At 42.8% G+C, this 13,108-nt stretch overlaps 2 protein-coding genes across 12 annotated transcripts in view; both read right to left on the reverse strand.

The window, feature by feature from the left end:
* Positions 1-3,164, reverse strand: part of LOC121723410 (filamin-C-like) — a 23,704-nt gene extending 20,540 nt beyond the window's left edge. For all 3 annotated transcript variants that reach the window (XM_042109037.1, XM_042109036.1, XM_042109035.1), the window contains exon 1: positions 2,384-3,164. In XM_042109037.1, coding sequence (XP_041964971.1) covers positions 2,384-2,762 — 379 coding nt within the window. In that variant the 5' untranslated portion in view covers positions 2,763-3,164. The remainder of the gene's footprint in view (positions 1-2,383) is intronic.
* Positions 3,165-4,851: 1,687 nt separating this feature from the next.
* Positions 4,852-13,108, reverse strand: part of ccdc136b (coiled-coil domain containing 136b) — a 20,281-nt gene continuing 12,024 nt past the window's right edge. For 4 of the 9 annotated variants that reach the window (XM_042109078.1, XM_042109079.1, XM_042109084.1 and 1 more), the window contains 5 exons: positions 11,608-11,719; positions 10,763-11,012; positions 10,312-10,446; positions 9,360-9,474; positions 4,852-8,727 (listed from right to left, as the gene is read on the reverse strand). In XM_042109078.1, the coding sequence (XP_041965012.1) occupies positions 9,370-9,474; positions 10,312-10,446; positions 10,763-11,012; positions 11,608-11,719 (602 nt within the window). In that variant the 3' untranslated portion in view covers positions 4,852-8,727; positions 9,360-9,369. Of the gene's footprint in view, positions 8,728-9,354; positions 9,475-10,311; positions 10,447-10,762; positions 11,013-11,607; positions 11,720-13,108 lie in introns of all 9 variants that reach the window. The other 5 variants (XM_042109082.1, XM_042109083.1, XM_042109080.1 and 2 more) reach the window with 5 other exon arrangements.

The raw sequence follows: 13,108 nt of genomic DNA on the forward strand, positions 1-13,108 counted from the left end.
GGAGCCAACTTATAACTCAACTAACTGTACTTCAGGCATGACCATCAATCCCAGCACCCGTGGGAGAGCCTGTCAGTTTCACTGGGACCTTATCATATAGCTTCCCCCTTTTTGATCCCATTGCACCCTTGCAAGTACTTGCTGCTCCACTCTGACAGTAACATATATGTTTGGAGAGGGAACGATGAATGTTGTACATTGGCTGAACCTCATAATTTTTTCTTGACAGACAGTGGTGGGCTGTCACTAACTACATAATTGACCATGTGCTAAACGGCCTTCTCAGGCCTGTGACAGCTACATGATCTGGAAATGATAGGGCAGTCTCTGTGATTATGTGATAAAAACATAATTTGTTGAAGCAGTCTTTGTTGAGGGTATCACATATTGTACGATGGGTTTTGTATGACAGTTGTTTGATCTGATGAGCCTGTGTTTGGATAATGGAGGGCATCACGTAAGACAGTGCTGTTTGCCCTCACCTCCCCATTTGAGATGAAGGTGTGTGCTCGACCCTTAGCCCTGAGCAGCCACACTCAGCAGGATGATGGTACATTCCTCTGCCATGAGGTTACATCACCACCACAAGACAAGGGAGTCTCTCCACATCGCAAATACCCCCCACCACTACAGAGACCTTCATAACTGTCTCCTGGCCCATTCAATTTCATACAGAATTTCACCGCTCTCTGTCGGGAGCCATCGCTCAGCTTTGCGGCGGCAGTAACTGCCAGGCGTTTTAATGAACGGGGAGACAAGACTCTCTGTTGACAGATGAGCCCCTGTCTCATGGCAGATTCTTTTATCAAAACGTTGCATGTGGCACCAAAGTGCGGTAAGATGTGTTTATGCTCACTCTACGTGACTGTGGATGGAAAAACTACCAGTCAGCACTTAGTTACAGGAGACCTACAGTATAGGGAATATTTACTGCCTACTCAACAAATCTGCCCTGTTAAGAACCTGACAAGTGATGAGCAAGGCATGCATATATCCAGATACATGTTTTGAAACAAATAGTCAACCAGTACCACAAAAACAAATGTTGTACTGTTTACAACAGACAGTGTCCACTTATACCACTGTCATATATACCACATAGATTTTAGACCATGGTATATAGACTGCGGTCTGTTGTAGGTCACACCAAAATGGCCAAATGTATTCCTGGTCCCTGTCACAAGTGGGGCCCTATGGCAATGACCTTGCAGTCAAAGTTCTCCCCTTAGACATGCACAGACAGAGACAGACCAACCCTGCTGCCCCAATCAGGAATCTATTTTAAGACTCAGCTATGGGGCAAGACAACAGCTTATCTATCTTTACACTTCTCTGCCATTCACCACTAAATGGATCGCTAAGTTCTGCGTGATTTCAATTTGGAAAATGCTCTTGTCTTTAGTATCATTTAATGAATTCAACACATACTACTTGTTCATCTGCTTTTAGTTTACAGTTTTCATTCACAGGTGGGTGTGTGAAGTCTGGTTATTTTGATGGACATCTAAATCGGGCTCTTTACTCATGCACGGCAGGGTGTATGGTGATGGTGGCAAGCATCAGTGAATGCGGACACCTCCCACTATGCTGGCTGCTGCCAGTAGGCCTTCTAGAAAGGACCAGCTTGTTGCCAGTGTCTTTCAACACTTCCCTCAGGCCCTCAGAGCCTGCTGTTGGCTGACCCATTTGCTGCATCATGGGTAGATGGACATTCCTTGACAAAAAAAAAAAAAAAACACTAGCAAGACTTTGCTTGCCTCTAGATCAGAACCTCTACCCTTCAGATGCTGCAACAGAGAGGTGTTGACATAGCATGTAGGTGTGTGTCTCTCTCTCTCTCTCTCTCTCTGTGCATCTTTCTATGTATGCAAAAGAGAGAGAATTTAACATAGGTGTCAAAACTATGTTTGCATTTTAATCCTCTTTAGTTATTTCCTGGTTGTCTAAAGCTTGACCAGTATGACCATTATTTCTGATTTGGTCACACCTGACAGATAGGCATGAGAACTGCTTAAGGCAATGATCTCAGTGGCACCTCAGCGTTAGTGTCCTCAACAGGCTGACTTCAGCTGCATGCTTATCACCACTTTGTGAGAGTCCAGCAAGTACGTGCTCTGCCCGTGTATGTCCAGCACACAACACTATACAATACATACTATCGTTAGACCAATATTATTATTATGTTACACTGCTAGAACCAGGACACCGAAACATGTCTCAATCCATACAAACTAAAGTTCTGTTGATGTTAGAACTCAAGACACAAGCTTATGTTCAGCTGAGTTCAATACTTCTCTCTGCTTGTCAGCCAGTCTGTCTCTTTGTGGACCTTAACATTGATATGAACAATGATGCTAAAGTAATTATGCTAAAAACAACTTACCAATCGATACCAACTTGATGTGTTCCCTTTCAAGAAATTCCAACGCCACCGAAACATTTTCCAATTTCATTTGTCTGAAGTTTGGTCTAGTGTGATGCTTTCTGTACATTTTCTTCTGGCTCAAAACTTCCAGGAGAGATATCAACTTGAGCCCGTCGCCCAACTCTCTCTGGAGGTCGTTGATGCTCTTGTTGACGCACTTCAGGTGTTCGTTGCACCACCTGGTGAAGGTGTTCTGCTGAATCTTCTTCCATGGCGCATCTTCCGCGAGGTCTTTCTCTGTGGCCGGCATCTCGTCGTCCTCTTCTTCCCCGAAATCGGTGCCCTGGTAGTACTGAGGCGGCAGCTGGTCGTCGTAGTGTGTGTTGTTGCTCATCATCTTGGCGGTTGTCTTGGCCCTTTTATACCGATGTAATACCGAAGTGTGAAATTGACTGCGCTGTAGTTTTACAAAGCGGTGTCAAGCGCGTCCCCGCAGTGAAAAGTTCAGAGCTTGGAAGAGATTGACAAAAAACGAAAGACTTTTCGGATGTACTTGTTAAGAGGACACTTATGTCACGACAATGATGAATGAAATAATCCGATTTACAGTTTACAAGGCAGCCTGTCCCCGTTTTTTAATTGGCAGTATCTTGACAAATGTAGTCTCTACTTCTTAATGGACACTTTCGAGCTGGAGCCTGTCTTTCTGTAGAATGAATCTTCGTGGCAGGTGAGAGAAGTAGCTGTATGCGTTGATCAGTAGTGGAGAGTCGAGTCTCTTTTTGAAATTGAAAGGGTACCGTGGCCAGGCCCGGTTTTTAAAAGACCCCAGACCCCAGGGCCACGTCAGGTCCATGGACTCCCTGGAATGTCCCTGTCATAATCATGGTCATAGAAGTGATGAACAATTTTCTAATCCCAAAGGATAAAGATGAGAGAAGCGATTGGCTGAGTCTAGTATAGTTGGCAGCGATTGGTTGGACCCCATGCAGTTGCAACAGTTGTGACTACTTTCTTTATTTTTAGGCGCTCCTAACTTGGGATAGGGGGCTGTCGCTTCTCAATCGTAAATGTGTGCGGTCACTGTGCCTCCTCTGAACAAGCGAGCCAAGAAAAGAAAGTGACGTTTGAATGAAACCTAAACATACAACGTGGTTTCGTGCCTCATGCGAACAGAAACATTTGGTCCGTTCATTAAAATAAATGGTTATTCAGGACCCTCTCATAATTAATATTCCACTATTAATTATATCATATGTCAAACTTTTATTCTTCATGGACTGAGTATGTGGTGTCTAGTAGTGTTTACATATTTACATAGTTTTTGATTAAATTTATTTCTCAATTAACAAAGAAATTATTTAATCTCCAGAGCAATCTGGCCAGACTCTGGATTAGGAATAACTTCAAATGACTTTAAACATAATTACATTATTTATTCGTCATAGTATGTTTTATATGGTGTGTTGCTCTGAATGAACAATAATATTATTCAACCTCGAATTCAGTCAGTATATTCTACTTCACATTAATCTATGTAGTCATAAATTATACCAGATAGACTGGCCAGACTCATATCTAATAATATAATACTAATCAGCACTAATGAGTGTGTGTGAGTATGTGCGTGGTTATGTGCCAGCTCAGTGCGTTGATTAATGGGATTCTCCTTTACGGTGTGTGTATTTTAGTTTGGCTGTCAGGCACTGATGGTCTGTGACAGAGTGACCTCCATGACCCAGTGACTCAGCACAAGACCCCCGCCATGACACCAGACTGTTCCAGACCATCGTCCTGCCCTGAACTATAGCCTACTGATGGAATTTCGGACATTGTTTGATCAGCAGTCTACCACCTATGAGCAGTGAAGTGACCCAGACATTATCCTGAGGTACCAAGTCTGAGCTATTATAGGAGTCAGTGGTGTTTAAAACCACACCAAATATACAGCCTTATAGTTTTGTATCATCATGCCATTCTAACATAGCCATGTTATCATCCGTTAATGGTGTGTTTTTACTAAAACATCATTTGAAAAGTATGAAAATGCACCAGATTATTTGAAGAGTATGAAAATGCTACAGAATCTTAACATTGTTATAGGTGGCAACTGCCAGAGAGCTAGTTTGATTATTTAAGCTTTTCTTCCCCTCTTTGGCTTAGTCAGGTGAAACATTATATGTCCATGAAGTCAGAAATGTGCAGGAAGAACACTGATGTCTTAGAAACAGTCACTCTCTCTCTGACTCTGTGGGTAAAATAAAGCTCTTTGCTAATGTCCCTGGAAGGAGCCCATATGTTTGAAAATGAATCTTGCGCGAGACAGTTTACAACTGGCTGTGAGTAAGGGGTATTAATAGGTGTGTACCGTCGATGACCTATGCAACCTGATGCCAGGAACTACTTTTCAACTTCCCACTTACTCCTGGGGTATTCTTCAATAACATCTTAGAGTGACGTATGCCATTGACAAACGGAAACACAGGTCATTAGCCAGGAGATATTTTATTTCATAAAACATTTATGGTACAAAATATACTTTCCAAATAACAAAAAAGCCACAGATATTGTTTGAAACAGCAAGCCAAATAGGAAACAACTAAAAATAGCAAGCATTTGACAACTACAGTCGATGCAATTTTAAACACATGCAGCTCTAATTAATAGGTACAATGTTGGGTCTATATTGCAGTCAATACCATATAGTAACACTTCAATGTCATCAATCTACTTTTCTTTCGGATTAAAAGCAAGATTTTGGCATTTCAACCAAACATATTTATTTGTTAAATAATTTGGCCATACATTTCATATTGTTTGTCATTGCGGTTAGGTCACGAGAAGGACCTAGAAAACGTGAGCTGATGAGATCTTAATATCACATGCGTTTTCTATTTAGTGTCACACTTAATTTCAAGGGAGGAAATAACTATCCTCATTAGTCTTCCTTTCCTGTCAGCCTCTGTGTGACGTCCTATTGTCTATAAAAAGATGGTGAAGACTTGCATTATCAGTGGAAATGTTACATTCGCTGTACTAACAAGCGCCCTACAGACCCCAGATAATATATTGCTTTATTTGGATTTCTACATGAAACACCAACTCCTTGACCACATTCAACACTTTGTATGTGTTCACTAGAGATAGAGAATGTCTATCATATCTGCATGCAAATGCTACCTGCTACTAAAATCACATGTGACAGGAGTTTGAAAATGTTAAAGATTTTCCTTGACAAAAACTGTGCATACCGCTCTATTACAACATTAGGTTAACAAATAAACAACAATCTGTCAAAATATATCATATATCAATATTCTAAAAAGCAATATTTATCAGGTTATCTGATATGAATATTTAGTTTTTCTGATGCAGCTTATTAAGCCAAGAACTTGAACACAATAGCATTATTTACAGCAGATGCACTGCAAGTAAGAGAGTGAAAGAAAAAGTTAAGTTCAAAATATGACAGTTACATATTTTATGGTAGTATGTGCTGTTTCATTTATGCAAGTCCAAATCATTAATGGCCCTTGTGTGAAACTTTGTAAAGTCTTTAGTGTTATCCAGTGTCTGCCATGAGCTACAGAAAGACATTACAGAGATACAATATTATTGACTAAATACTTGACTGACAGTTTTTACAATACAAAATGCTCAAATGTTAAGACTCCATCACAACTATAATGCCTAGCAACAGTACCTGCAGTTCTTTGCAGAAAATCTGTCTATTTAATTCACATTCATCTCATAATCAGAGTGAATGTCATCTATTCCATTTGACCAAGTTTTAATGCAAAGGTCAGTTTAAATATTAAGAGTGGGTGAAATGCATGCTTTTATTATGGTGCTCAACTAAGTCAAGCGTACCTGCTTGTTAAGGAAACAAATCAAACAGTTAAGACATGCCCTGGAATGTAGATACTCTACATTCTCACACACAAGTACCGTCGGCCCTCTTTTAAGACCAGAGATCCAAAAAAAAAAAAAGCACGCAAAACAAGCTGAGCCAGCCATTCCCATGTGAGGTCACTGCAGTCATAAGTAGGCGACTGTTGTTAGTGGCCTGGAGCCTGAAAGCAAAGCATGGTTCATGAGGGGTTGTTGTGTGGGAGACTTGGCTGGGATAGGCTGTGTGTTCATCACAGGGATCTATAAGATTTGAGTGGAAGTGTCTCTTTGTGAAGTAGCTCAAAGTGCACGCATGGCGAGCACATCCCTGTAAACATTCTTAGAAGCTGCTCAGTGGGCCACAGCTGTTTGCCCTGGGACTCTTACTGCTGTGTTACTGCTGTGTTCAGCGGGTGTCTGTTGATCACTGCCAGGGTGGGGTGTGCTTTTATGTTCATTTGAGCGTGTTTGGGAGATGGTGAGAAAAGTTAATAATATCAGTGAAGCATAAAATGGCAGCTATTTTCATTGTCAATGCCATACAGTATATGATGCAGAAAACGATTAAGGGTAAAGATTTAACTGTCAGTGCATGCTTGACATTTTTGGAAGCCCCCACCCTTAAAGGTATGGCGCTAATTAACCATCAGATGTCACCGCATTTACAGTAGAACCGGTGCCACTGCCATCAGACTCACAAGTCTAGAATGAACTAAGACAAAACTGTGGAAATGTCAGTGTCTGGCTTGATGCCATTCAGCCAGACACACATCTCTATCATGTAATTACTCAGAATTGTGTGTGTGTGTGTGTGTGTGTGTGTGTGTGCGTGCGTGCGTGCGTGTGTGCGTGCGTGCGTGTGCGTGTGTGTGTGCGTGTGCGTGTGCGTGTGAGCCATTCGGCCAGACACACATCTCTATCATGTACTCAGGAGTCATTCAAGTGAGAGGTTTTGGAGAGAATGGGTCAGTAATTAAATGAGATGTTCATTTAATAAAAGGCTATATATTATTCATTGTGGGCCAATATAACACATGGATATGTCTATGAATATGTGTATGTGTCGAATGAGCAACAAATACTTTTTGTTTTGTTAGTTTTTGGTTAGTTTTTAGTCGTTCATAGATATTTCATTTAAACGAATATGTTAATAATCTCTGAGAAATGCTTCTCAATTGTTTAAGTGAAAACACGTAAGTCACATGGACAAACTGGTGGTTAAGCGTAGCTGTCATTTGATATAAAAAGAGATTAACCTGCAAAGATTTGTTTCATTTCACATTTCAGTGACGATACCTGCAAAATCTAAACATTTCTATGAAAATATCGTTCCAAAAGAAAACATCAGTCAGTCATACAAGTTCCAGTTACATTAAGCTATATCACCATGTTGAGACCATGTAATGCAATGGTGACATATAAACACACAGGTACACACACACGCACGCACATGCACGCACAAACATGCACACACACGCACACACATGCACAAAGACACACACACAAAGACACACACACAAAGACACACACACACACACACACACACATTATGGGAGGATGTATATTTGAGGTATTCTCATCAGCTGGCTAGTGGGAGTTTTAGGATAGTATTGGCATGCTAACTGTCAACTGTCAGAAAGGGCTGAGAGGGGAGCCGCCAATATTAAACAAAACTCAGAGCTGAGTTAGGAATTAATTAAATCTGAAAGTGGCTTTCATTAAAAACTTCCCTCCCAAGTAATTCCATGCCTCTATGGATATGCCTTATTGCGTTCAATACATCTTTAATCCCCCCCCCCATCAGCTTGCTAACAATGACAATTCATCATTGAGTCTCTATTAAGTACACAATATCAACACAAAAACAGACTTACTATATACAAAGGAAATTAAATAGCTGAATAAATTAAAGATATATCTATATCTAAAGCTTCTAAAGCTGTAGATTATAGGCTACCACAGAATTACAAAGGACATGAAGAAGGAAAGGAATATCAAGGGAGAGAGAAAGTAGACAGTAAAGTCTGACCAGTAATACACAAAGGAGCGGGCTGTTCTCCTCCTGCTGGACACTGCAGTCACCCCCCTCAGAGGGATAACACAGACATTATTGCCCAAACCACACCTGGCCAGGTCTCCTTCATACGTCTTTCAAATCCATCTGCTTTGGTTCAGAAATCTTCCAAAAATGCCCTCCTCAATATATCTCCTATTAGAAAGTCTCATAGAGGAAAGCCGTGGGTACTGTAGGTTCCAGCAAAACGTGGTGGTGGTGGTGATCCAAACAAGGGAAAAAAGAAAGAAAAAAATCTTTTTTTTTTTAACAAGGTTTTAGTTGCAGCGTCGCCTCACAGGCAGTGCCAATAATATCATCGGGATGTAAATCTTGTGTGGCTGGACGAAAGCAGTACCATAGCTGCCACCGCTGCTGTGACCACAGGCCCAGACCAGGCTCCACATTCCTCCACATTCTGTAAACAGAGCGAAGGAGAGACAGATGATGAGATGAAACTGTTTTTTTTTGGTGAGCGTCCCAGGCTAAAGGAAGGTCCTCGCCGGGACAAACATTCATCCCGCATAGTGAGTCACTTACATAATGTTTTCAAGTGTTTCATGTTTCAGAAGTTATTTTACAAAGAGATAAAGAAAATACATTTCAGTAGTCTGTTTATGACATGTTTCTGCTATGCAGAATCCATAGATGAAAACAATGACACTGTAACTTGAGCATGAACACTGTAAATGAACTCATCACAACTCAGCATTGGAATAAATGAGTGAATTAAATTATGCATGGCAAGGGAGAGAGGAGTTTGTGAACAAGCAATAATTCTGCATGATGCAGACACTAACAATGACATACATTCATATTATTCATGTTACGTAATGAAAAGCTTATTACAAAGCAGGTGTACATAAATGAGCTGAATGTTTTTGGAGTAACACCACACAGAAAAAAGACAGGGCCTTATTCGTAGTAACCATTACATTTACCATTATCAATACAATTTGAGTGTGAAAGATGTGTATGAAATTGAAGACGAAACAAAGAAAACAAAAACAAAAAAAGGTTGGCGCAACACCAGCACTAGACTTACCGTACCTTTCATCTTCTAAGATGACAGCTCGGACCACCAGCACCAGAAAGTGGCCACTATTACAATCATTCCTACGAAAGGCACAGAGAGAAGAGGGGGCTCAGATGAGAGAGAGGAGATCTGAGCGATGGACAGGGCACCACAGGGGGGATGGAGAGGATGAGACAGGACAGAATGGGACAGAGAGATGGGAAATGATGTCAAAATCAAAAACAACATGATGGACACAATCACAATCTGGACATCACAACACAACATGACCATGTTTGGCAGTGGAGGCACAGTACAGAAGGGATGAAAGGAGAGTAGGACAGACAAGGCACAGATACAGGGGATACGCAAGTGAACAGGATTTGTGTGTGTGTGTGTGTGTGTGTGTGTGTGTGTGTGTGTGTGTGTGTGTGTGTGTGTGTGTGTGTGTGTGTGAGTGTGTGTGTGTGAGTGTGTGTGTGTGTGTGTGTTTGGGAGTTTGTGAGAGTGAAACGTGTGAAAGCTTTCACAAAGTAAAACAGAGAACATTTTCAAAGCTTATGTAAGAAAGCTTGTAAGAAAGAAAGGAAGAAAAAAAGAAAGAATCCTTCCAGTGCCAATACAAAAACACTTTCCCACTGTCTCCGAATACCTGACCTCACTTCTCCAAAAGTAATGCAAAAACACATGAACTTAAAAGCCTTTGACAAACACAGCCACAGACAGCTCTCCCCATAAATACGGAGGTCTTCCTCCGGCCCCTGGGTCCCCTCACCTGCTGCTGCCCCCCTCCCCCCTCACCTGCAGGCCCTTCTCACCACTGCCCCCTCACCTGCAGGCCTTTCTCACCACTGTCCCCTCACCTGCAGGCCTTTCTCACCACTGTCCCCTCACCTGTAGGCCCTTCTCACCACTGCCCCCTCACCTGCAGGCCTTTCTCACCACTGCCCCCTCACCTGCAGGCCCTTCTCACCACTGCCCCCTCACCTGCAGGCCTTTCTCGGCCAGGCGGTCCAGCTCCTCTCTGCAGCGCAGTAGCTCCAGTTCCAGCTCGGCCCTCTCCCGCTGGCTGGTGTCATACAGCATCTGCAGCTCTCGCAGCTCCATCTTCAGACTGTCACACTGGTCACACACACACACACACACACACACACACACACACACACACACACACACACACACACATATACATACATACATACATACACACACACACACACACACACACACACACGCACACACACACACACAAACACATACACACATGAGCAGAGATACATGTAAACTCATAGTGAAATGTGTGAAATCGATTATTTAAGTGAAATAACAAAATTAATCAAGAAATTCATCCTTCCATATTTCTCTATGTGACTCTTTAGTTTCATATGTTGAGTCTGAGTCTGTGGTGTGTCAGGATGTGTGGTGGGCCATGACGTACATCTCTCTGCGCTTGTGAGGCCCTCTCCTCCGCTTGTTTGAGCTGGTCCCTGAGGGAGAAGATCTCGGAGATCCCCCCTGTCCAGGCAGTGGGTGTGACAGGCTTGCCGTCGAAGGAGATGTTCTTCTGGATGGAGGCGTCCACCAGCCGGCAGTTGGTGCCGGACGATTGCGAGGAGACGCCTCCGTCTGGAGACGTCCCGTCCTCCAGTTCCTCCTTCAGGGTCATGTACACACTACCAGAGCTGCTTCTACAGGCAGGAACACGAAGTACGCGCACGCACACACACACGCACACACACACACACACACGCGCACACACACGCACACACACACAGATAAACCACATAAGAAAACCCCCAGGCAAAGACCAGCCAACATATTGGCACAGCCAAACACTACAAGAGGGGGAATGAGTACAGAATAGAGTGGCTGTGCTGCTGCTCTGTGTTAACTGTAGAAATCAGTGTTTGTATTTTCCTGCAGTTACAGCTTCAGGCAAGGGAGACTAGAGACTACTGTAATTCCCATAGTTATCTTACTTGCAATGTTCTAAAAGCTATTTTAAGATAGAAAGAATTTTTAAGCATGATAAATTTATGCGCTGTGTTTATAACATAGAATAAGACTAACTATGCAAATTCATTTTGGTAAATATGGTGTAGCTTTTGACGAAGCATGTTTTTGTTCATAATTTATTTATAATCTAGAGGATTAAAAAAAAATATTGGAGAAAAAGAGGACAGAAGTACTTGGTTTGAAGAAGTGAGGGATTGTGGAGAAAAACAGGGACAGAAAGAAAGAAGGAAAGAGAGAGAGAGAGAAAGAGAGAGAAAATGTCCCTACCCCATCCTCTGGAGCAGGTGCAGTCGTTCGGACAGTCGTCTGTTGTCGTCCTTCAGGGTCTGACACTCCTCCTTCAGCGTCATGCATTCCTCCCTCAGCTGGCATACGCCACCTAAGCAAACAGCACAGTCAGGACCTCCCGCTTCACACCACAGCACACCACACTGCTCGCAAACCCCCAGGAGACCAGCGGTCAGCGGGCCCTTATCACTGCCTAAGACTTACATCACTTCCTTCTATGTTATCTGTTATCTGACCTCTGCTTGTGTGGCATCCGTAAATGGTGACAAAATGGTGCAATATGACAAAATGGTGTCCACTATCTTCTTGAGTTGGATGATTCAGATAGCAGATAGGCCCTGGTATTCTAGTCAAACCATGCCCTCCCCAGCCATCCATGCTGAGTGGGCAGCAACTGTCAGCAGCCACCCACCACACACACACACACACGCACACACACACACACACACACACATACACACACACACAGTCCTTTGCTCCACTGAGTAAGATAATGATGAGAGGAACCATTCCATCTGTCTCCTGTCCCATGTGTGTGCGTGTGTGTGTGTGTGTGTGTGTGTGTGTGTGTGTGTGTGTGTGTGTGTGTGTGTGTGTGTGTGTGTGTGTGTGTGCGTGCGTGCGTGCGTGCGTGTGTGCATGGGTGTGTGTGTGTGTGTGTGTGTGTGTGTGTGTGTGTGTGTATGTGTGTGTATGCGTGTGTGCGTGGGGGTGTGTGTGTAGCAGATGGCCTCCTGTTCTCACCAGGAGAGCAGGGTGACATCATGCCTCTGCCATCCCTCTGAGAGGGCACTCTGCTCTGCTCCACCCTAGGGACACCGCTGCACTGGGCACTGCAGGCTGGGTGCACGTTCCCAATGCTGCCCCTTTATTAAAACCACGGGTAGATTTATGCCCTTCACCCGTGGGTGCCAACTGCAATCTCAGTGGCAAAACCCAGGGGAGGCAAGGGCTTCAAGTGCAGGTCTCAAAATGACATCAGCTATTACATAAGAAGACGGTCTCAACAGGTTTTCTTTCTTTTATTGTTCTCCTTTTTGTTCAACAAATGTCTGCAAAGATTTCTCACCATGTTTTGTTTCAATTGCATTTATTGAAATGTTGTTCAATTGAAATATGATTAATAGTATAATTATGTTTTGATGATCAAGAGATTTAATTTGAACCCATTTAAGTCAAAGTCACTCACATATACTGCAATCTCTTTCATATTCAGTCATATCCAGACATTTGTCAGACTATTTACAGATGCTGTCTATTTGAGCTCAACAATCAGATACGCTCCTCCCTTCCACGTTTCAGAGGGCACCCTACTGATTGTCTGGAATAGTGTACAGCACAGTCAGAGATAATCTGTTTATTTCCCATTTACAGAGCCAGGACTATGCAGCCAATGCAATTCTTGTTTGGAGCACGAAGACCAGGGATGTAGTGGTAAAATAAGAGGTGGGTAAACTATGAATTCTGTGATCGCGGTGAG

This window comes from Alosa sapidissima, chromosome 11 (genome assembly GCF_018492685.1).
Source record: "Alosa sapidissima isolate fAloSap1 chromosome 11, fAloSap1.pri, whole genome shotgun sequence".
NCBI lineage: Eukaryota > Metazoa > Chordata > Actinopteri > Clupeiformes > Clupeidae > Alosa > Alosa sapidissima.